This window comes from Amborella trichopoda, chromosome 6 (genome assembly GCF_054954075.1).
Source record: "Amborella trichopoda isolate Santa Cruz 75 chromosome 6, AtrichopodaSantaCruz75HAP2 v2.0, whole genome shotgun sequence".
In the NCBI taxonomy this organism is placed as follows: Eukaryota; Viridiplantae; Streptophyta; class Magnoliopsida; order Amborellales; family Amborellaceae; genus Amborella; species Amborella trichopoda.
Window position 1 is genome coordinate 16,666,504 of NC_142341.1, and position 25,609 is coordinate 16,692,112.

The window sequence follows — 25,609 nt, forward strand, 5'->3', positions numbered from 1 at the left end:
AGCAACCAGAACTAAGAATATGGAAAATACCATGGTCTTGAGAGCAGAAAGTGCTTTGTTTCAGCTTCATATGTGGTAACGCAACACACACAATAAACTTTGGCACAGAGAAGCAAGTAATCATGATGTTAAACAATCATGATCATTTTCATTAAATGATTCTCTTCAACATGAAAATGCATTATAAGTCTTTACCTCAATATCTTCACAGCTTGCATCTGATGGCATTATACACTCAACAGCATGACAATCCAAACCCAAGAGTGCCTGCAGTTCATATGCACGTTGCTGCAAGTCTGTTGAATGTGATGCTGACAGTTCATCAATTAGAGCTTGACACTGCAAAAGGGAATTGCTATTACAAATTAAAAGGGAAACAAATACTAGAAGTTCACCAGCAAGGAAAAAGAATTCTCCGGTTAAACTACATAAATAGGGTGGACAAAATCTTGCCCAAAGCAGGAGAAACTGTACCTCTGGCAACAATTCAACTTTCCTTCCAGCTGCAATTTCAAATGCACATATCTTCATGATAGCCGTAACAGCATAACCCTTCAAGAAAAATATACTTTTACTAAATTTGGCCAAAGGTAGAGCAGAACAAGTATACCAAAAAGGCAAGACAACTTAAATCGACAAAAGTATAATCCACCCCGTCCACATATACAGATCAACACACATAAAACAGAGACCATATAAGCTAAGATGAAGTTATTTTAACATTTTTTTTTTAAGTACCTAAGTTCACAATATGAAAACATTTTTTTAAGTACCTAAGTTCACAATATGAAAACATTTTATTATTTAACAGCCATTGATAAACTATTATTTAAAAGTCATTGATAAACTAGACGCCGCCACATTCTGTGTAGACAGGTGCACAGAAGGCTCAATTTAAGCCAAGCTAGTTGAACTTGTGTTATTTATAATCCAACCCTAAATATATCTCACGACATATACAGTTTGTTGTAACGAGCAACTGATATTCTGCCAATATTGGCAGAGAACACAGAACTACGTATCCAGATGCTAGCAGCAAGTGTCCTTGTCATAGATAGAAAAGAAGAATACTATTGCATGTAACCATATCAAGCTTAAATTAAGAAAATGACTAACAAAGGAAAAGAACAGTGAAGAGATGGTAACCCACAAAATGTTGTACATGTAACTTTGCATGGGTGCAAGTAACTTTGTATGTATGAAGGGGACATTTTATCCCCTATTTGTATGCTATAACTGTGAAGATTCCTGAAAGTAAATTTCATTTGCTAGTTTCTATTTTAGTATTGTATGAAGTAAATTCCCTTGTATTCATTTAGCCATCTGCTTTTGTCCATCAAATTGCTTCCCACAGGCACTAGGAAACCTTTTTATGTCTAACTTTGCCATTCCAATAATTTTACAGCACAAAAATACATTTCATGTAAGTACAATTGGTTTTCTTCATGTCAGTAAATACTTCCATTACTTGTTTTCATGAAAGTTAGCATCCTAGCAATATATATATTTCTCCAGAGGTCAATTAATCAACCACGTCAATGAATAAAGAAGACTTACTATAACAAAAAGGGGTAAGTAACCAACTAGAATCATTCATTTGCATGATCAAATCATCTCCACGACTTTGTCTTTTTCTTTAGCGATATATTGACCAAAAAAAACTATATACATAGAAGAACTTCTCCCACCAGTTCTACCAGCAAGGCAGTGTCCTTGGGACCCATTATAGCCAAGAAAGTGGCCAGGAGTAGTCATCTACTAGAGGTCGTTTCATGTGGCTCTATGTGGAGCTGGCCTTGGCCGACCGAGGCCGTTGGATTTTGACAACTCGAATTCTCAAAACTTAGATACAGGAGACCAGTTCTTACATGACTTCCAAAAGGGTGAATATACACAATTCAATTTTCTTTGTTATAGCAACAAAATTATTTAACGGAAGTCAAACAAAAATTGAGTTCTAAAAGGATAGATCCCATAGTGGCAAAAATATTTGAAAACCCATATTGTTCCAGATTACATCCATTTGTCAATCTGGCCATCAGTGAGATACATTAGTATAATCCATAAGTTTACAAAGTAAAATCTACAATATTGGTCTTTGCTTTATAAGGAGATTTCCACAAGGGATTGAATAAGACCTTGAAGCCACCTTAAGTTTTGGAACAGGACAACTTCGTAGATGTAGAATGTCAAAATTAGATGCAACTACAGAGCATATCAAATGCACAAGTCATCAAAATTCTCAACATATGAACCAACCATTACAAGTAGGTATGAAGACAGACATGTAACCAAATGCAATCAATTGAAATTTATATTACCTTAACAGTGTCATCATTTGAGTGAGCTTCTGCCACATCACATAGCTTTCCCATTATATATGAAGCAGAATATTTCCCATCTGCTGTTGCATACTCCCCAAGAACCCAACAAATGACCTGTAATACAAGTACAGCATATCAAACATAAGGTAAAAGGAAAACAAAAAAAAACTCTGTTGTGAGCATAATTTTCAAGCATGAAGAAAACATTTGTAAGAACAAAACCTAAAAAAGAGGAAGTCATGTACTTGCAGAAACACTGAAGGAAGCTTAGGTTCTCCAATGATACGTAAATATGAATCTACCTGCAGAGGCAAATCCATAAAACAAATCAGTATAACAATGACCATCAGAAAAGCATTACACAAAATTGACAATCAGCAAAATATTACATTGTTATTGAACGGAATAGCCGCGTAACTGAACAAAAAGTTCTTAATTAAAAAATCAGCGACAAACTGGTAATCAGATAGCACTCATATCAGCATAGAGGTTATCAAAACGATCCCTTTCATAGATGGCGTTAAACTAACCAAGTCAAATGAGAATCAGCATTTTCCAGTTGGCAAGTACAGAAAATCACCTACAGCACTCAAATCTCTCATCGCATTGTGATATAAATAAAGATTTGCATAACATATAGTAAGGCCATTGTCCTTGGACAGTTCCATCAATGTTAAACTGTGTACTAGTTTCGGTAGTTGCCTTCTAGCAAAGTATAAAATCACCTGCAACACTCAATTTTCTCATTACATGGTGAACTGAACATATTTTATGCATTAACGTATGGGTTGATGTCCTAGAAGGATTCCATTAAGATTAAGAATTCAGGAGAACAGCAATCTTTTTAAGACAACCCTGTAGTACTTCCCTTTCAAAATACATCCCACGTATAAAGCACCATGAATTGCATCAGATGCATGAAACCAAATCAAATATAGCACTAATTTCATGGCAGTGATTCCCACAAAGGACTATGCAGCAGTCACTCAGTTTATAGAATCTGTATTAAGTTTCTACTTCTCCTAAGCCACCATAATATGAGAAAAAAATTGGCTAACGAAGTGTCAAACAGTGGCTTGTCTCCGCTCTGGAAAGAAAGCACAATCATGATCAAATCCATATTTGCAAGAACTCGCTCTAATTTTTTTTTTTATGTCATTCTGAATTCAATGTAATGTGGAAATCAAATCACATAGAGGTTCATAATACTTGGATAAGAATCACTATGATAGCCTTTAAAACGAAAGGGCCAGTTTCAAACATCCAAAGCCTAAAATTTGGTGCTTTTATCACTAATGGAGAAAATATTTGAATGCAAGAAGTTCCATCTAAGCCAAGCAACTTAAGAATAAAAGGAACCATTCGTCGGAGATCTGAACTCACAATCGCTGTGATGCATTTGAAACGTTCATGGCAGCTAAGCTACTTTCTAATTAACATTGGAGAATCCTATCAGCACTCTTGGAAGACAATTTGGAAGAAATTCAGATTTGAAATGCATCAACATCCTAAGAACTCCATTATAGTAGCTTCTTGGATTCTATCTGTCTCACTAGTAGCTTTGACATAAACAAAAAACCAAGTCTGGAGTTCAAGGTTTATTTTTTTTCTTCTTTTTTCTTTTTTGTCTGGGGGGGAGAGAAAGAGTGACAATATGTACATTTATATAGGGTGTTTACACCAAAAACTCAGGTGTAAGGTATAAGGCAGCCCACGTGGCAGAACTCATGATACAATAATCATCAAAAAGTAAAAGGAAACCTGCTGTGTTTCTTTTTTGAGGAGTGATATTCACAGGCCTTACGTTTCATATCATGGTACTGAACTCTTACAGTAGACAAACCCCTGGTTCAATAGTTTTGAGCAACTCCAGGCAGGTCTCAAACCACTTTGAACTGATTTTTCAATAACCAAAGAATAAAATAGTAAAACTAACATAAGACCAAAGAACAAAGGAGTTCATCCCAGAAGAGAAGGCCAGAGTTTTGGAGGTTAGGCTGTGTGAAAATCAGGCTTAGGGTATTACAGGGATATGTGGATCTAATAAAATTTAGGTTGAGTTGTTCGGGTTGGTTAGATGGTTATTATGAGATTAGGATTATTAGAGTATGATCTGGGGAGGTATTGATGGAAAATATGTCATGCTACATCTGATTTGGTGGACAAGAGGAATAGCAAGTCAAGAAATAGGGTTATGGGTCAGAGAGTGTGAATAGAATATGGCATGATTAGATAGAGAGGTGAATGGAAAGACAGCATTGAAAGGTTGATAAATTATCGAGAAGAGGGTGCTAGGTTGGAGGTTGGCATGGGAATAAGAGAGGAAAAGGATGTGGACGAGGGCCGTGACATGTAGAAACGAGATGTGAGAGAGAAAACCTAACCAGGTATCGAAATTGGCACCATATAATGATCTAGGAAACTCAAGGAAACACCGAAAATCAGAAATAATTCAGGCCAAGCACAAGCAACAACTAGAAGAAACCTCGGGTTTCTTCTTCAATCCCAACTAACGTTTCAAAAGCCTAAGCTTTTCCCGCTTTCTTCAATCTTAAAATCACGTGCAATGACCCCTCTAGCCAAACACACCTCTTATAATATTTAATGTTCAAGGACTTTAAATGCCCATAAAATAAATAAAATGGACCCAAAGGTCCTAATTTATGTGACTTTCAAAATAAATGACCCTGGCATTCAATCAAATGCCTAGCAACTCCCCAACTGGTCCAAAAAAAAAAGTAATTAAAATAACCTTAAAATAACTAGAAAATTATCCCGAGCAACACTTGATCTTCATGTTCTTCTTGATGCCCCTCCTAAGGTTCACATCCCCCAAATATACGCAAGAATTAGGAGGAATCTGCTGCTCCCATTGAAGATACTCGCCATCAATGTTTCAAAATTAGCAGCCCGGAAATGAAAATGACTAGTTGCAAATAGGGGTGGCATGGGCTTGGTAGCCAAGCCCTAAAAAACTAGGGCCTGGGCCACAAAATGTGGCCCGCGGGCCAAGCTTGGGCCAAGCATAGACAGGTTTGGCCCTCCCCAGTTTTCTTTATCCTTTTTGCTCTTTTTTTCATTTATTTAACCTGGCTGGGCCTGGCCTTGATGGGGACAGGGCCAGCTGTCTGGCGTGGACAGCCCTCATGGGTATAGGGCTAGGCTAGGGTCAGGTTTGGCCCGGCCTAGGCTTGGCCCATTGCCAGCATCAGTCGCATACTAGCGGGCTCTCGAGGCGAGAGCGTATCTAGGCACTCAAGGTGCTTCCTAGACGCTAGCCTTAAGGTGGGCGCCGCGGTGGCACCTCGATGCAAGCTAGCCTGGGGTGAAAATAGGCCCTTGGCCAAGAGTATTTTCGGTATTTTTCCTTAAAAGGGGGGAAAAGTATTTTGGAGGGAATTCTAGTCCCCCAAAACCCCCTTTTGTGTGTTTTAGAAAGAGAAAAACTCCCCAAAAACTTAGATCTTGAGATGTTTCTGAGATAAAAAAAAAAGTCAACATTTTGATTCTTGCATAATCCAAACATATACTTCTCGATACTTTTTGGAGCTTATAGTGGTTGCAAAAGAGGACATTTCTTCGTTAATACAAAAATGAGGAACAAACTTGAGCAGAAGAGACTAAACGATTTTGTCTTCGTTCAATATAATCAAAAGCAAGAGGAGCGTTATCAAGAGCGCAATGTTAGGGAGGCCCTTGACGTTGGTAATGTAGATAATCCTAACGAGCGACTGGTTGATGCTAGGGATTATGAGGTATTCCCTAGAGAGAACTTTACCTGGGGCCAAGTTTGTGAGGCTTCTAGGACACCATTAGGTCTTTTGCGAACCATTCGATCTAAATTTCACACTCAAAGGAAGGGGAAGAGGTTGTTGAGAGTGAGAGAGAAGGAAGAAGCAGACTCAAATGACACAAGGGATGAAGGTGAATATGTAGAGGAAAAGAGTGACTTCGATGATGATGGCATGGCATCATCATCAAAGTCTATTCGGGGTGATGATGAAACTCAAATGTCATTTTGAATTCATCACATGTGAACAATGGACATAATGCTTTGAGTTTTGATGGTGTTTATCAGTTTATGCATTTTGAGTTTTGTTACCATTTTCTTTTATATTATATGTTTACCTTGTGTTTGAGTTCCATGAATCCCGAATCTTCATTGTGTTTGAGTTGCTAGTGTCTAATGTTGATGATGAGAAATGAAAAGAGATGTAACTTTGTATGTATTTGGGGCTGGTACACCTTAAAAAGCTATGGTATTTGAAATTCTAAGTTTCAATCCAATATACAAACACAAATTCAAATAGAAAAATTGCACAACAAAGTAACATACAAAAGCCCTGAAAATGACGTTCATAGGAGTTTTAGGATCATTCTAGTTTTTGGGTGCAAAAAATGCCTCTAGGAACTCCCTAGAGGGGCCTGAACCTCTTCACTCAGGCTAGGGCTGTCCAAGCTCCTGGGTGGCCAAGACCCTTGGGCGCCTAGGTGCCCTCATCTGTTTCTTTAAACAGTGGTCATCCTTTTGTCCACTTGATGCACTTGCGCATCATCATTCTCCTCGCATTGCGCACAACTCGCCCTCGAGTTAAAACTTTCATCTTCATCCATCTCTAGCCCATGATACTCAAACAAATCCACAATGTTAAAGATATCCAAAGTCTCTATATATAAAGGAAAAGCGACCTCGTAGGCATTGTTGCCCATCTTCTTCAAAAACTCTTGAATGGTCCTTCATTGCGGTCATTTAACTTGTTGTATTTTCCTACTAGAAGCATTTACTTCATGAGGTGCACCGTCACCCAATCTCCTTCATTAAAACATCACCTGCATAAAGATCCTTCATAAATTCGAACCTAGTAATAATAGTTGTCATGGTAGTAGTAAAGCCGATCTTCTCCTCAAAGCATATGCCACTCTACTTTGAATTCATGTCTTATGCCAAATGACAAAAGTAAACTCATGCAAATAGGATACCCACTAAGCATGCCAGTGATTTAGTTTATGTTGCCCATTAATATATTTCAGTACTTCATGATTTGAGGTCAAAATAAACTCATAATGTTGCCCAATGCCTTATGGATTGAACAATAGCATAAGACTCCACATCATATGTATAATATTGTCTTCGAGTTTCATTTAACTTCTCACTGAAGAAGGCAATGGACGCCCTTCTTGACTCAACAGTGCACCAATCCCAACATGTGAAGCATCACAATCCAGCTCGAAAACTTTATCGAAGTCAGGAAGAGCCAAGACAAGAACTTCAGTCAACTTCTACTTCACCAACTGGACAACTTTCTCGATCTCATCAGTCCATACAAACACCCCCTTCTTTAGGCAATCTATGACAGGTGCAAACCCCCGATAAACCTCTCTTGTAGAAAGTTAACCTATGAAAATTGCGAACATCATGCACTGTAGAAGGACTAGGCGATCCTTGATAATAGCCCTATTGTTCACACACATGCCCCAAGTCCCATCCTTTTTTGGCGTCAATAAGGCTGGGACAGCGAATGGGTTCATGATCTCTCGAATGAACCCCTTCTGTAGATGTAGAAGCATTATGACCTGTCTCTGCAATTCTTAATGCTCCTTCGGGCTCATTCTATATGCAGCCTTTTTCGAAAGGTCTATGTGATATTGGATGTCCCTCATGGGTGGCAACCCCTCAAGAAGATCATCCGAGATGACATCACAATAATCCCCCATTAATTGCTCTAACTATGGTGGAACCAAACTAACAGGCTGCTACTCCACTCGGTCCACTGCCAACAACATCTTGGAATCCTCTAGGGGTGGCAATGGACCCGACTAGACCCGGGACCTGACGGGAATACCCGACCTCGGGTCCAGGTATGGGTCCAAATTTTGGACCCGAATAGTATTCGATTGTGGGTCTGAGTACAGTCGGACACGACCCATACCCGTAGTCATAAGGTATATGATGCCAATCATGTCTTTAGGCGCGCACTAGGTGTTCATATTGTCACAATATTTTGGCAACATTTACAGTATTATTAACAAAGAAAAAGAAGCTCATAGTCATAGGGTATATAATGGTAAAAGAAGGGCAAAAAAAAAACGCTATAGTCATACGGTGGCAATGGATCCAACAAGACAAGGTACTCGACAGGTAGACCCGATACCTGACAGGTCCCAGTACGAGTCCAAATTTGGACCCGAATACTATTCGGATAGGGGTCCGGGTCCAACCGGATTCGACCCTTTGCCACCCCTAGAATCCTCCAACCCCGTCATAAACTCTGCCAAAGAAAGACGGCTCCGACACCCCTCATCTAATTTGGAGGTACTTTCCTTATTAGATGGACCTAAAACAACTTTTACCCCAACTTTGACAGAGGAGTAACTATTTTTAAACCATCATGAATGGTGCGCCTGTACCGTCACAGTCTACCCAATAATAATGACATTCAACCGTAGGCACGATATCGCCCCATATATGAACATAGTGATTTCCAATAGAAAAGGAAACCAGACAGCATTTAGAAACTTTTACTTCATTTCTTGTCTTGAACCAAGCTACCTTGTATGGCTCATCTTCGATTTCAGCTTGTCCACCATCACTTGAGAAAAAATATTTTTGCAACCTCCCTCGGTAATGAGAAGATTACAAATCTTCCCATAGGTAGTGCATCGAGTGTGAAAAATACTAGTGCACAACCAATCTGCCTCATCTACTAGTGTTCAGCCAGATCACCAAAGCCTTCCATGGTCACTAAATGTCATTTCAAGCTCTTCTTCCTCAGGTTCCGCATCATATGCAAGGTCTCCATCAAACGGTAGCTTGTTGTCCTCCTTAGGAAACTCCTCAACAAGATTCATGAAGTTTTTATTATTTGAGGATTTAAAAGAAATGTGTCTAATTCCCAAACCCGTAAAGCACTTAATAATGTTGTTGTTTTGAGTGATTCAGGCGACCAGAATTGCCACCAACACCCACAGTAGCCTGCTGCTTGGACGAACTTGTAGGTCATGAGGTCTGTCCACCTACCAAATTCTCCCTTTTCCCTCAAAAATTGCTTCCACAGCCACTATAACCACTATGTGAAGTGACACAACTTGATGATGGACGACTCTGCTGAGCTACCTTAACTACAGGTTGTAAGCTTCATCTAAAGTCCAGTAATGTTGTAGCACCACCACATCTTGTATAGAAATTCTAAGCCCACATGCATAGTGAGCTAGGCATTGTTCCTCTCTTTCAACCACATCACTTCGAGCCATCAACTGATGACGAAATTCACCGATGTACTCTTCCACACTTTTTTCTCCTTGATGAAGGGTATTCATCCTGTTATAACAGGACTACAGGTAACTATTTCTCATTTAATTTCTTTTTCATCTTCTCCCAAGCATTAGTTTTGAGCTTTCCCATTCTCTCTCTTCTAGCCCTAAGTTGCTACCACAATGCCGAGGCACCTTTCTTCAATTTATGGAAATAATTTTCACTTTTTTATTTTTGAGAACCTCCGTAAAATCAAAAACTCTTTTTATAGTATTTATCCAATCTATAAACTCCTCAGGTTGAGGTTTATCGTCAGAGTCAGGAATATCAACCTTCATGTAAAAAACCCTAGAGTGGATCCTTGCAAATCTAGGCCTTTCGTCATTGTCCTCGTCACTCTACTCTACACGGGGAACGCGACAATGAAAAGGGTTGTATTTGAGATCTTCTTGGGCCCGAACTCATCTTCTTGCACATGATTGATACTTGCTAACTGTTGCGTAAGCTGCTGACTTGCCTTTTGAGGTCTTCAATATCTTTATCCCGAGGATCACTAAGTGGGTCTATGAAAACCACCCTTCCACAGCTCCTTCTCACTTCCAAAGGTTCACCGAAATCACAAACCTTAGGCAGAGAATCAACAAAACCTAGCTGAATTTAGAAAACCCTACGCTCAAATCAATAAAAATTTGGTTGAAATCAGCGAACCTTGGACAAAGTAGAAACCCTAGACTTGGTTGTAGTTTTGGCCTTCTTGTTGAAGAAACCTTAGCTCTGATACCAAATTGATTCAAGAAATTCAAAAACTCAATGAAAATAGAAAATCAACAATAATTCAGGCCAAGCACAAGCAACAAATAGAAGAAACCTGAGTTTCTTCTTCAAACCCAACTAGAGCTTCAAAAGCCTAAGCTCTTCCCTCTCTTCTTTCAATCTGAAAATCACATGGAATGCCTCTAGGCCCCACATACCTCTTAAATAACAATATTTAATGTTCAATGATATTAAATGTGCATGCAATAAATAAAAGGGAAAAGTTTATATACAGCCAAGGCTCTAAACAATCAAATTAGAGCCTACCTCAAAAATTTCACTAGAATAGGTTGTTTTGATGTTCAAATATTCTCAAATTATCTCAACATCAAGATGCATGGACTTGAGAAAAAAATGGATTTCAAGTTTTGGAAATAATGTATTGTGTAATGCATTTTTGGACCGTCAAGTTTCAAGATTTTCAAGTCTTCATAGATCTGTTGATCTACACTATTTTTGAAGCTTTAAACTTTATGAAACCACATTTCTCGACACTATTTGAAGGTAGGCTCTAATTTGATTGTTTGGAGCCTAGGCTCTATACAAACCGAACCCTAAATAAAATGACACAAAAGTCTTAACTTAAGTGACTTAAATAAATGACCCTAACATTAAATAAAATGCCCAGAAAGTCCCCAACTGATCCAGAAAATAAAAGCAACTGAAAATAACCTTGAATAAAATCATCCTAAAATGCTTACTCTTCTCGGTAACCTTTCTAGGGTTCACATCCTCCAAATATACAAGAGAATTAGGAAGAACGTGCTGCTCCCATATACTTGTCATTCTGTCCACTCGATGCACTTTGTGCATCATCATATAAGAACTAGATTTTTTGTAGAATCAGTACCACAAAGGAGTTCTGGAATCAAACACAACCACAACACAAGGAAGAGGGAATCAACACCACGATGGATAGCACGGAAGCAATTATATTAATCATAACATGACTGGCCCTTTACTGCATTTGCAATCCTTCAGGATCCCTAAACCTGCCATAGCTTGAACTTCAAGCAACCTAATAAAGCCCCAAATTAAATATAGAAAACTAAGCAACTAAGACTCCAAGCATTTATGGATATCCAAAACAACTACTGAGACTTGGCACTCCTAATTAAAACATAAATCAAATTATAAATAAAATTATTTTCACTAAATTTGTCATTAAGTATCGACAGTGCTTTGAAGCCTAAAATCCCAACTTAAGAACTGTAGTCCTTGCGAAGATGTTAAAAATGAACATTAAATCACCCCATATGCATCTAAGGTAAAAAGTGATTTCCTTTTGAGGAAGAGTGAAACAAAATCCTCGCAAACTTCTCATACACTAAAATCTCGAATGCTACTAATTACCATCACTAATATAGTTGTTGACCTCCCAATAGATGCACCAAGACTCCAGTTTCTTTCTTTTGATTAATTTCAATTAGATCCCAGACCCAATCTAAATATGTTCTTACATAACCAAATACATTAACAAGAAAAATAAAAGCATTAGATCACAGATTTATGCTTAGGAGTTATAAAAAGGATATGGGGCAAAAGATCAACTGAAGCAAATCGAATATCATAGGAGCCAAGAAAAACCTAGAGGTGGTGAATGATGAAATGGTCAATACGGAGGATGCGGGAAAGCAGAAAGCTTGAGAAGTAACTGTCTTTGGGTAACTTTGTGCAAGGGCAAACAGCAAGAACACCTCTTACAATGTGCTAGATAGCGCTAAAAGGAGACATGAAGCACACAAAAGAATACATTAGGAAGGACTAAGAAAGGTCACATTCTTAAATCTTCCAATTATAGGAATCGAGCTTGGGCTTGAATGGTTAGCAGCTGACGACTAGCAGTGTTACATCTCAAGTTTGATTCCTACCTTTGAACTACCCAAAAAATAAATCTTTCAAACATTAAATATACCACTTTGAGATGTCCCATCAAGGTCCTCAAGTCATTTCCGTACAGAAATAATCCCATCTGGTTCAAAGAACAAAAATAGGTAAAATCCAAGAAAATTAAATGCTTAGCATTCGCGGCCTTAAAATGGTGAGTGCGGTTTTCTTTTCTCAATGTCTGCAGCAATATTTCATTGAGGAAGATTTTATGAGGATAGGCGCTCCCAAAGAAACTACAATGAGGAGACCATGTTGGAGCAACCAAAGAGTATCTCAGAAGTTCAGACCAGGAATAAAGTGCTGGAACCTAAGTGGGGAAGTTTGAAAAGTGCAAGATATCCAGTATGCGTGCAGTGTGGAAATATGCTTTTTATTTAGTAGACGGCGTGGAAAGGATATATTTGAGAATTGTTTCCCAAAAATTTGCCTGGCAACCAGCTAATGAAACATTAAGGCAACTGAGTTTCTTCATGGACTAAGGAAAGAGTGTGTTAACCTGTTGGGTAACTTCACTGAAAAGAACCATGATGACAAGAAGATGGCAGAAAGAACAGGAATCTTTGAAGTTGAAGGTCCCACTGGTACCATGAGGGCTAAAGTGTATTCGAGCACAGTGATAAGAATCATGCTTTTTAAAACAACGGCGTCAACTTAGTACCAGTTCCACCAATCAAAAAGCCACAGTACCAGTTCCATGAATAAAAGTCTTCAAGAGTTCTACAAAAGATACTCAACGGGCATGCAATATTGATATGTAAACAATTCCATGATAATAACCATGATAATAACAGAAACAGAAAATATGGAGCAAGAGCTACACATACAACAGGAATTTCCTATAGCAAAGTATTAGCTGGATTTTCCTGATCTCCTGGTACATATTGTAATTGTCTAAAGGATTATACCTCCTTTCTAGAAGGGATTTAAGGCTTTATTTTTTTATTATTTTTTTTATAGTAGCTGTAGTAATTATGTCTTTTAAAATCAAATGAAGGTGCAAAAAAGCAGGTCAGTTCAGCTCAAAAAACCACCACGTGTCCACATAGGAGGAGGAGACCTCAAATTTAAGAATCAATTTTTTACTGCTTTATCCATATATATATATATATATATATATATATATATGGGAGTGGATTCTGTACGTCCACTAGCTAACCGCTACAGTAAACGCCAATGGCACAAATTGAATCTGGGCCTATCTGACGGTTACGACCTCTTTACGTGTTTGAATTTTAATTTTTTTTCTACAAATGCAAATCACTTGAAATTTTAGGTGTATATTCTTCTCATCAAGGCGCATCTAATAAAAATATAAAAAAATAATCCGCAAAAAAAAAGATCAAAATACCCCAAAAACTTTACAGGGGTATTTTGATCAATTTTTTCATGTAAAATATTTTTTTTATATTTTTCGAAGATTCACCTATTTTTATGTACACATGCTCTAAATTTCAGATCAATCCGATTTGTTGAAAAAAAATTAAAATTCAAACGCTACCGGGCATTCGGGAACATATCAGCCCAGATTCAATCTGGGTTGTTGGCGTTTACCGTAGCAGTACACTCTTGGGCTGACAGGATCTTTTCCCTATATATATATATATATATAGGAAGATGCTAGGGTGAGCCCACTAGCTCACAGGAAAAAATAAACACAACGGCCCAGATTGAACCTGGGCCGATCTGAAGATCACAGATGTCCGGTAGTGTTTGAATTTTAATTTTTTTTTTACAAATCCAAATCACTTGAAATTTGGAGTATGTGTACATCAAAATAGGTGAATCTTCAAAAATATATATATATATGTGAGTAGTGATACTATGAGACCCTCCCACACCCATGTGAGTAGGACCCCAAAGGATCGCCATTATATTTTGACACGGATCTCTAGAAAAGTTATCAATAAATCTATTCACCCATGTCATAACTTTTCTAGAGATCTGTGTCAAAATTTAATGGCGATCCTTTGGGGTCCTACTCACATGGGTGTAGGAGGGTCTTATAGTGTCATTACTATATATATATATATATATATATGTGCATGTGTGCATGCATATGTGGGTGTGTGTGCTGGCTTGAGACCTCCACTCATGAAGACTGAAAGATCATGTAAAATAGAAGAGGTACATAGAGACCATGATTCTTCAAAACAGAAGTATAACATTTTTGGACATAGATATGCAACTTGCCAAGGCATATGAGAAGTCAAGCAACAAAGAAAAATTCCATCCATCAGTATCTCCAAGCATAACAACGCTTGCAGTGTCACATATTCATAAAAAAAAAAATTAGAGTGCCCAAGGAGAATTGAAAAACTAATATTTATGCGATTTAAATATTTGTTATTGATAACCCTTTTTTTTTCTTTTTTTTTCTTTTTTTTTTTTTTTTGAGAAAAGTTTAACTTTTATTAGTAATCCATATTATTAATGAGAAACTGCATTGTATAAGGTTAGTGTCACATATATCATCAAGATTTGCTAAATTATGTCAAGAAACTTTAGAATCCACTATAGTCTCATTCAGCCATGTTAGGAATAAATAAATAGTAAAGCAACAAATGAACCAGGGGAGTACATACAGCAGAAGATCTCAGTTGATTATCTGCACCTTCATCATCCTCCCCGAATCCCTCAGCAATTAGGCGGATCAAGTTATGAGCCACTTTGACATTTACAAGATCACCAGCATGCTCAAAGACCTTATTTATGGTCTAGATGAAGAAAAAGATACACGGGATTAAGAAAAATCGAGAAGAAAATTTGGCACGAAACTCATGTTTAGAAGATGGATTAGTACTTATTATTTGTGAATACCTGGATAAACCACTGGTTACTGGGTGCAAATTGCTCTGCAAGCTCAACACACCGAGATGCAATTTCTGTTTTATAGTGTGTGTCATTGATGCTAATCATGTAATCAATCATCCGATCAACAATTACTTCGACATTGCTGGATTTTGTCATTTTATAAAGCAGATCTAGAGTTTTCCGCTTCAGAGTATCATCAGGATCCTGCAACAACATACGTGAGTTCCAATCCAAGCTTAAATGAAATTCCAATACATAGATGAGTCTCTTTATATGTGTGTTTTTGTGCATGCTTAACTGAAGAAGTAAATCTGAATTCAAATATCCCACATCAAAATTTTCACAGTTTTCATTTAAAATTTACCCAAAAACAAAAGATATCACACTCTAGACAGCCCTAAAAAGCTGCGGTACATGGATGCCAACCCAGATGTTATGTCCAGTACGGGTCTCAAGTATCTATTACTTCGGCATAAAAGTAGAAACTGTCTAACACATCTAAACAAGTAATTTTTTATAAAAAATTTCAATATATACATCTCATATATATATATATATATATATATATATATATATATATATATATATACATATCTAAATAAAATTTAACTCTTTTATATCCAAAGCTTAAATGACATTTTGGCGTATTCTCTAACAAACAAAATGGGATAATATATATTTATTTATTTATCTTATTCCATATTTTTTCTATAAAAAATTTTAGTGACTAATATTGTCACTAACTAGAATGTTTATAGTTCATTTTTTGTTCTCTATTAGTTTACCTTCGATTTTTGTGGTCACTACATGGTTGATGGTTAGTAGCTCAAAAATCTTAAATAAAATAAAAATAGAATGGAAAAAAATGAGCAACAATATCATGTATTCAATATCCAATGTAAGTATACAAGTTTTGCTTTCTTTTCCGAATTTATCATTAACTACTTGCTTAATTTTAAAACTTATTACATTTACATATGATAAAAGTCATCATTTTTAACTTAATATATAAAATTTGAGAAAATTTCTTGAAGAAGAAATAAGTAACATGTTGCTTAACGTTTTCTTAAGTGAAGTTCTTTGATAATTTTCTAGTTTATTATTTTGTATAAAACAACACCTTTTGGTTTTGTCTTCTATAAAAAATACACATGCAGACATTTAATCGTAGAAGCTTAAATAGCATAGTGGCAGACTTTACCCTTTTAACTTAAAAGGTCTAAGGATCAAATCTTAGGACAGCCATTTTTGGTTCCCAGGACAAGACATCCCATGTCTGAAATGCAGACATTGCCTACAAGAGTGACAAATACTTCAGACACTTCTGTCATTCTACTTGACTTGTACAGGAAAATTGTCCAGCACGAGTCAGGAAGTGTCAAAACGTGTTCCCACACAACACCGAGCCAAAGACAAGGTGTCTAAGTAAACTGCTCACAGGTGGACAAGAAAATATGGTGAAAACATGCAACATTATCCTCAAATATTATGAGCCACTATCCAATATCAGAAAGGGTAGAAAAGTACCATTTTATCACAAGTGGGAACAAAAGAGTTGCATAACAAAAAATGATATAGTTGCATATTGTAGCATCATTTTGAAATTTGTATTTAAATCAAGACAATGCACAAGCCTATAAGAAGCTATCATTTATGCGAATGATACCGATACTTATGAGGTGCCCACCTTATGCTATACAAGTAAGGCACACCTCCAAACTTTGCCAGAAGATGTAGTTCCGGTCTCTGAAAACTTAAGATGGCTTAAAAACCCATTTCCTATCCTATTTATGAAATTTAAAATTCTAAAAAAATGGTGTAGATCAAGTAGTATTAAACACTTGAAAGTCTTGAAAATAGACATCCAGATAACTTGTTACAAGATGCACTACTTCTAAAGCCTGAAATTCTTTTCTTCTTTATATCCATAAATCTCAAGATAAAGAAGATTAATTAAAAAGTTTCCCAACTTCATAACACTCTTTTCTACCAGATTTTTAAGGTGCACCTTACTTCTATAATATAAGGTTGCAACCTTATGTGAATTTTTTCCATAAATGATTGCTAAAACTTGACAGCACATAAAATTCACATCCAAAGAAAAAACCAATACAGATCTAGAACCAATGATTCAAAAAGCTGACTGCCCAGCCGCCTACGCAGTCCGAAAGGCCTGGGTGCATCGCCCAGGCCTAAGCGACCAATCTGGGCGGTTGATCCCTGGGCGGCTGCCTAGGCGGTACGGAAACCGCCTAGGCGGCTGCCCAGGGCCTATGCCCCACCCAGGGGCAGAAATTGTTTTCAGTAGGGGCAATTTTGGTCCTTTTTTTTTTTTTTAAAGTCCAAAAATTACAGTTGTAGATTCATTTGAACCCTAAAACTTGTTGGAGCCAATTTTAGAGAGAGAAAGGCCCCAAAAATCTAGTTTTTAGTGAATTTTTTAAGATTGAAGGGTTTCTCAAAGTTAACAAAAATTGATCAAAACATCACCCATTGATATTAGATTTACTTTTTGATGTTTTGTAAGTTATTATGGGGTTTTTTAGAAGAGTTTGAGTATTTAGAAGCATCTTTGAGGTGGAAGTTTGAAGTTTGAGCAATCAAACTCAAAGTAAGTGATTTTTTTTAATTATTTTAGTAATTTGCATTATGTTTGAGATGTCTTCTTAGAGATCTAAAAGAAGTGGTGATCCCGGTTGGAAATATGGCTACAACCCAGATCCTAATGATAAAAATTGCATAAGATGCAAGTTTTGTGAAAAGGGCACAAAAAGGGGCACAAACCAGTTCAAGAAACATCTTGCCGGTATCAGGAAGAATGTTGCCCTTTGTAAAAAGACTCTTGATGCTTTTAAAGAAGAAATAAACAATTTTTTTAACATGGTGAAAATGAAAAAAGATGAGAGATTTGCCTCTATAGCAGAGATTAGGTCTGGGGTTCAGGGCAATTTTAATGATGATGATAGTGATGAGGAAATGGAGGGATCAAGAGGTTGAGCAATCCATTATTAAGGGAAAGGGGACGGGAGTTGTAATTGCTTCTGGTTCTGGGACTAAGAAGCCTCGTGTTAAAGGCCCTATGGATAGTGTTTTACCTCGGCCAGACCTTGAGGTTGCAGGAGAGAAAACAAAAAAGAAAACCACCATTGAAAATAGAATCAAGAAGGAAGAGAGAGATAAAGCTGCGTATTATCTTGCTACATGGTTTTATGAGGCGGGCATTCCTTTCAATACCGCTCGCTTAAGCAATTTCTATGCTGCGATAGAGGCAGTTGGCCAATTCGACCCTGAGATGAAACCCCCAACCACATATGAGCTTTAGAGCCTTTTTTAAAAAAAGCAGTGAGTGCCAAGAAGGAAGCTGTAGAACTTAAGAAGGATGCATGAGCTCAGTATGCGGTTTCTATTATGACTGATGCTTGGAGTGATAGGAAGAGAAGTCAGATGAATTTGCTTGTGAATTGTCCTGCAGGGACTATCTTTTTTAGGTCTATTGATGCCTCTAATCATATCCATGATGCCCATTACATATTTCAAGTGATAAAGAAGGGAATCAAGGAGGTTGGTAAGCATCTTGTTGTACAAGTTGTCACAGACAATGCTGCTCCTAATGTTGTTGCATCTAATTTGTTGCGCATAGCTTATCCTTGAATCTTTTGGACACTATGTGCAGCACATTGTATAGACCTCATGCTTGAGGCTCTTGGCGGTTTAACTGAGATATCAGGTGCAGTGAAGAAGGCAAAGTTAGTTACAAATTTCATATATAGCCACCATCTCACCCTCAGCATGATGCGTAACTTTACAAATAAGAAAGAGATTGTGAGGCCTGAGATTGTGAGGCCTGAGGTCACGAGATTTGCGACCTGGTACTTATGCCTAAATAGTATACATTCAAGAAGAGTGCAGTTGAGGCAAATGTTTATCTCAGATGAGTGGAGATTATGCAAGTGGTCTAAGGATCAGGTTGAGAAGAAGGTGAGAGATATTATACTTTCTAAGGCTTTTTAGAGAGGGGTGAAGGACGCTCTAAAGGTATTTTTTTCCTCTTGTCAAAGTCCTTCGCATGATTGATAGTGACAAGCCTTCTATGGGCTACATATATGATGTTATGGAGAAATGCAAAAGAGAGATAGCCCAAAATTTCAATGATGAAGAAACCCGCTACAAGCCTATTTTTTAGAGTACTGATGAGAAGTGGGATAGGCAGATACATCGGCCATTGCATGCAACTGGTTATTATTTGAACACAACTTTTTTTTATATTGACAAGGATATACAAACAAATGACACAATTATGAATGGATTTAATGAGTGCGTAGAGGTGCTAGTCCTTGATCCTGATATGCAGGATACTATATGCGCAGATGAGCTGATAAATTACAAGTGCTCATTAAAGTCTTTTGAAAGTCCAATGGCGATGAGGCAAAGGGCCAAAATTGATTCAGGTATTAATATTATTCTTAAGTTCAAACTGTTCAAGTAATCAAGTAATTATATTATTTATTTATGATTTTATTCCATATCTTTGCAGCCCATTGGTGGAGCCAACATGGGTTTAATTCTCCAAATTTACAAAAAATGGCCATTCGGATCTTAAACCTAACCACTTCTTCATCCAGTTGTGAGCACAATTGAAGTACTTTTGAAGGGATAAGGCAGTAAGGTTTATTTGTATAATTTTATAAATAATACATGAACCATAGATATTAGATTTTAATTAGTTTCATTTGATTTTGTTAGATTCATACAAAGAAAAGGAATAAGCTTGAATCAAAGAGGCTCAATGACCTAATCTATGTCAAGTACAATCGATTCTTGAATGATAGGTTTGCTAAAAGAGATAAGAGAGACCCCATCAGATCAAAAAATATGGACTATGCTATGGAGTGGTTAGTTGATGATAATGAGGTCGAGGGGCATGAAAGATTGACATGGGACATGGCCATAGATGCTTCAAGGACATCAGTTGTCCCTCCTAAGGCCACTAGATCTTCTGCACAGAGAAAAAGGATGGAGAAGAGGAGGAAGAAGAGGCTGATTCAGAAGAGACGGAGGAGGACGGGGACGATCAATATGTTGAGGAGGGTGATGACTCCGTCGACTCCGATGAATATGATGCCAATGCAGCTGACCCAAGATTTTCTGATGATGAATGAGTGATGAATGTTGATTGTTGAATAATTATTAAGCTTTGAAGTTTGAACTTTGATTGAAGTATTGTGTATTGAACTATTGAAGCTTCTTTTGAGTCTTCAAGTATTACTTTCATAGATTCATGATTCAATTTTGTTTTCTTCCTCATGGTGGTGTACTGCAATACTGGTGTGATACTATTTGATAACTTGGTTTGATAATTTGGTTGGTTGTAAATTTTAAGTTTTAATTGGATTATGGATATGGAGACTTATGGATTATGGTTATGTTTATGGAGTGTGTGCTAAATGCTAATATGTAGTATAATTTGAATTATGTACTGCAATACATATAACTGATACTGACATAACTACACAGTCTGCACTGCAGAATCCGTATTTGGATTCAACTGGGCCGCCCAGGTTCTAGGCGCCAACCTAGGCGCTAGGCAGCCTGGACCCCCTAAGCCGCCTAGGACCCGCCTAAGCCGCCTAGGACCCGCCTAGCGCTTTTTGAAACACTGTCTAGAACAGCAGATGGAACATGTTAAAAAGTACAAAAAGATGTTCTTATCAAGTATTCATTGTATATTTGTGAAGTCAACTCTCAACCGCGTAACAACAACACTCATGTCGTGTGCATTTAGGAGAATACATCACGCAAACATGCTAGACACTTGTAACGGCACATAAGACATGCAAACACCAGAAGTCCATGTCAGATGATGTCTAGAAATGTTTATCTTTTTGATTCACAGACATGACACATATGCTATGTAGACATGCGAGTCTACTAATAGGATAAACAAGTCACAAAGAAATGTGTGTCTGCATTAAGAAGCACAAGTCATTTTTTATGACACATTTGGTCACAAGTCTTATGATTCGGCACTCGTGCTTGTGATTTGCACCCAAAGTTTTTTTTATTACTAAAAGGTCCCAATGTCATAATGAAATGAGCAAGAAATAGGTAGGTGAATGGGATTCTTCGAATCCGAGTCAGACATGGATTCACATATCCAAATCCTTGTAACATAGATTGATGACATTCCCATTATGCAGGGTTACCAGTGCCTTATGGCAGCATACATGGAGGATGTCCAACAATCTAGCAGATCTACTGACGAAGGAGGGAGCTAGTTTGCATTCGGACTCCCAGGCTAGGTCCAACTCCTTTTTTGTTCAGGACCTCAGCCGTTCTGACTCCTAGACTAGGTCCAACTCCTTTTTTGTTCAAGACCTCAGCCGTACAGAATGGCACCTCTCTCATTGACCAAGCCACAGCTCAGATTTTTTGTAAATCTCATTGTAAATCTTGTAACATGGGCGCTTCTTATAAGCCTAAACTGATAATGGAAGACTAATGTATTTTTACTGTTAGCCACCCAGGGAGGGTGTGCTTTCAGTCATACCTTTTGTAAACTTCTACAGAAATACAATGTTAACAGTTCTCAAAAAAAAAATCCTTGTAACATAGACTTTCTTTGATTCTTAAAAGAGCGAATAATATTGCATATTGAAGCAAAAAAGTAAATAGCCTAAATCGTTTGCTTTTGATCCTATGCTGTTAAATTTGCTTCGCTTCGGGTCAATCACCCAAAATCGCCGATTTCTGGACTTCACCAAAGCAAACCAATGTGCAACCAATATTTCAAGGTTTTAGGTTGATTTATTTAACGCTTGTAAGAGGAAAGTCTTGTACGACATGCCAAGTGTATCTTAAGAAAACAAAATTTTGAAATTTAGGTTGATAATTTAAAATACATATTGCATAATAAAAGACTAATACAAAAGCCTTTTGAATTGAATGTGACTTGCCACATCCAAATATGGATTTTTTAGAGAAAAATACAGTTTTAGACAGTACTCATGGGATTAAATCACAATCTCTCTCTGTCTAAATGAAAAGTAATCATCATCATTATAGCCTTTTCCCAATTAATTGGGGTCGGCTAGACGAATCTTGGTCCGCCATTCTGCTCTATTAAAAGTCATACGCTCAGTGAGGCCATAAGTCCCCATATTTTTTCGAACTACTTCCAACCACATCTTTTGGGGCCTACCCCTTGCCCTTTTAAGTCCTTCCACTTGAATTAACTCACACCTCCTAACAGGTGTTATACTTGGTCGACGCTACACCTAGGCAGCCCACCTAAGTCTACTTTCATATTATCGCCTATTGGTACCACACCTAAATTCTCTCGGATGGATTCATTTCAAATCATATCCCTTCTTGACTGACCACTGATCCATCTCCACATCCTCATTTCCACTACACTCATTTTATAGGTATATTGTTTTTTGTCCACCAAACATTCAGCCCCATAGAGCAAAGCTGGTCTCACAGCTGTCCGGTAGAACTTGTCATTCAGCTTCATTGGTATGCGACGATCACATAAAATTCCAGTTGCACATCGCCACTTTGCCCACCCAGCTCTAATTCTGTTTGCGATATCTTCCCCAATTTCCATTTTCCTAGATTATCAACCTAAGATATCGAAAGTGTGGTCTTTTTTGTACTTAGTGGCCGTCAATCTCAACTACTTCCTCGTCTTTATTCCTATTATTTTCTATGGCAAGAAAGAGTTTAAAGTTTTAAACTTTAAATTCATAAAGCTTTTATTTAAGGGTTAATTTCCTTTATTTTGTACTCTCTTTTAGTATTATTCTTATATTACTTGAAATTTTATTTTTTAAATATACCAAAGAGTTCCCTCGTATCATCCAAAGCGTTTTCCTCTATTGGCCAAAATGAAGAGACCTCTGATGTGAATATCATAACATTGCCTCGTACATGGAACTCTTTGTCCATCACAATGTTTTCCACCTGCTCTTGGTTCTTTCCCTGTGCCTTCGCATAAGCCAAGTCCTTTAAGTGGCAGCACTCATACAACTTGACATAACTCCCTATCTTTATCAAAATATTTAAATAAAAGTCAAGCCTTTATAAGTTGGTAAGCCCTAAGCAGACACAAGATGGAGAAAGCAAATAAAAACAGCATAAAATGCAGCACAGGCAGTCAGGTCTCCCACATCATGAGACCAATTTCATAAGGGACCGAAAATAAAATATTTCCATGAACCTTCATTTTAAAACACCACATAGTGTCAAGCCTGTTATGAATTTGAAAATTCACTCGAATTTAAAATGTTAGATGCTCACAAAACTAGGGAAGAGCCAACACCATTTAAACCAAAAATTCCACAAAAGTTGAAAGAAATGAGCTTTGCTCCATTATGGTGGAAATGCCCTCTCAAATGTTCTATACTGATTATACAATGCAATAAAAGTATAGCGTATAAAAAAAAAATATGTACGAGGGCTGCTATGGCTATAGATTCTTGTTTGCTAATCTTATATGCACTAGGGAGAGTAGTTAAGAGCCAAAACCCTTTTTCCTCCATGTTTTATCTTAAAGGATGGAGGTACAAATCATATTTGTTGGAAACGGGATAAAAAACAGTACCGGGATCGAGGCACGATCGACGGTTCGAGGCTACCCAGAAGATCCCTATGTTGAGATCAATGTCCGCAAAACCTCAAAATTATGGAACACAAGCCATGTGTATTAGTAAACGAGTTCCTCAATTAGATAAGATCAAGTATTATATACGTGGGAGAGAGATCCTCTGATCAAGTTCCGAAGTTCCTGAGTGCATGTTTTTTAGTTCCTTAACTGCAGGAGTGGAACTAAAAATGATCCAACATAGTATGGAGTGGGCGATAATTTTATAGGAGCGAGCTCCATTTAGTTGAAAAACGAAGCCCTCATGCAATTTTAAATAGGGATCCCTGGCTCTACAAAATAGTTGCCAACGTCCTAGAATTAATAATATGTAATCTTGAACTTTTATTAAATAAAGGGAGATTATCAAAATCCTCGTGAATCCAAACTATTTAACATTTTACCCATGTTGTTTGATTTTATTTCAAAATACACATGATGAGTTGGAATAGCTACAATTGTATAAAATGCCAAATAATGCATCTCTCATGGGTATTCAAAAAGGCGGATGCGATGCGGCCGCCTAGGCGGTCAAGGGTCTGGGCCGCCTAGGCAGGCGCCCAGACATAAAGGCTGATGCGTTGGGGGGTGGGGCAGATCCTTGCAAGGGGTTGGGGTGGGGGCCATATGTTGTTTTGTGTGTGTTTTTAGTGAATGCGTTTGTATGTGTTTAGTGTGTGTGTGTGCATCTGTGCATGCGCGCATATGTGTGTGAGTGAGGCCTTGCATGAAATTCTTGAAAATCATCCTCTTTCGTTTTTTTCTTTTGGATCCGTATTATGAGAGAGAGGTCTCGAACAATTGGAGGATGTTCTTCTTTTTCTTCTTCTAATATGTCAATCAAGAGAGATAGAGAGAGAGAGAGACTGTGAGAGAGAGGGACCTCGCATCGAACACTTGGAGGTCGTCTTCTCATTTTTCTTCTTCTTAAATGTAAAGATGGAGCATATGGGTCCATCTATATCTTTGTGTGTGTGGGAGAGAGATAGAGAGAAGCCGTGTATTGAACATTTGGAGTCTATTTTCTTTTTTTCTCATATGTAGAGAGAGCACATAGACCCGAGAGAGAGAGAGAGGGGGGGGGCAATACACATGGCTAATTTTTATTTGGGTGGATTTGAATTTTTTTTTAAGGGCTGGCATTAGGTGGGCGCCCAAACTCACCTAGGTGCCCGCCTTGAACCCGCCTAGGCACCCACCTTAGGCATACCCGCCCAGGACGACCGCCTAGGCGGTTTGAGAAAATGGCCACCTAGGCCGCCATGCGGCCGAATTTTCATTCATTATATACATGAAATAATTTGCATTCTATTATTACTTATTAAATAATGGATTGCCCATTAGCGAGCGAGGACGGAGCATTCGTTATGCCGGATCATGGGGGGATTATTTATGTAGTGTGTGAACTCTAAATTATCATATTACATTTACTTCTTAAGACATAGTTGCCCTTAAGGAAGCAGTAATGCATAAAAGTTATTGTAATGATTAACAAGGCAAGCTAAGAACTTAGGATACTTACCATTTATACACCTAGACATGCAATGGAACTAGATCCCGTAGAAGCAAGGAACGCAAACACATAATTAAAGGAACTCATTCCCTTGAAAAGGGATCGAGATCCAAATTCCCAAAAAAGGTGATCCTTGGGAGATCCGTTACTGGTGCCTTAGAATCGAGACCCCAAAAGGGATTGCCGACCAAAGTAGACGATCTCAGAAGCTATGGTACAAAGTCCTAGATTCTATAGTTAAAACAGTCCTAACTTTCAAGGTTCATGGCACAACTCAAGGGCACCAAAGCCAACAAGTCCAAGCTACTCCAGATCCTTCTTAGACTGATCAAGAACTACCAGTAACCATGTTTCTAAATTTCCTT

At 37.7% G+C, this 25,609-nt stretch overlaps 1 protein-coding gene across 4 annotated transcripts in view; it reads right to left on the reverse strand.

Annotated features, from left to right (window-relative positions):
- LOC18425967 (Adaptin family protein) overlaps positions 1-25,609 on the reverse strand; it is a 43,338-nt gene that overhangs the window by 1,900 nt on the left and 15,829 nt on the right. The window contains exons 5-11 of one of the 4 annotated variants that reach the window (XR_016057847.1): positions 15,097-15,294; positions 14,862-14,993; positions 11,091-11,251; positions 2,570-2,626; positions 2,322-2,438; positions 475-552; positions 196-339 (exon numbers count right to left, since the gene is read on the reverse strand). Coding sequence is in view for 1 of the 4 variants with exons in the window: in XM_006830500.4 (XP_006830563.1) it covers positions 196-339; positions 475-552; positions 2,322-2,438; positions 2,570-2,626; positions 14,862-14,993; positions 15,097-15,294 (726 nt within the window). In the remaining 3 variants the exon portion in view is untranslated. Of the gene's footprint in view, positions 1-195; positions 340-474; positions 553-2,321; positions 2,439-2,546; positions 2,627-11,090; positions 11,252-14,861; positions 14,994-15,096; positions 15,295-25,609 lie in introns of all 4 variants that reach the window. The other 3 variants (XR_016057848.1, XR_016057846.1, XM_006830500.4) reach the window with 3 other exon arrangements.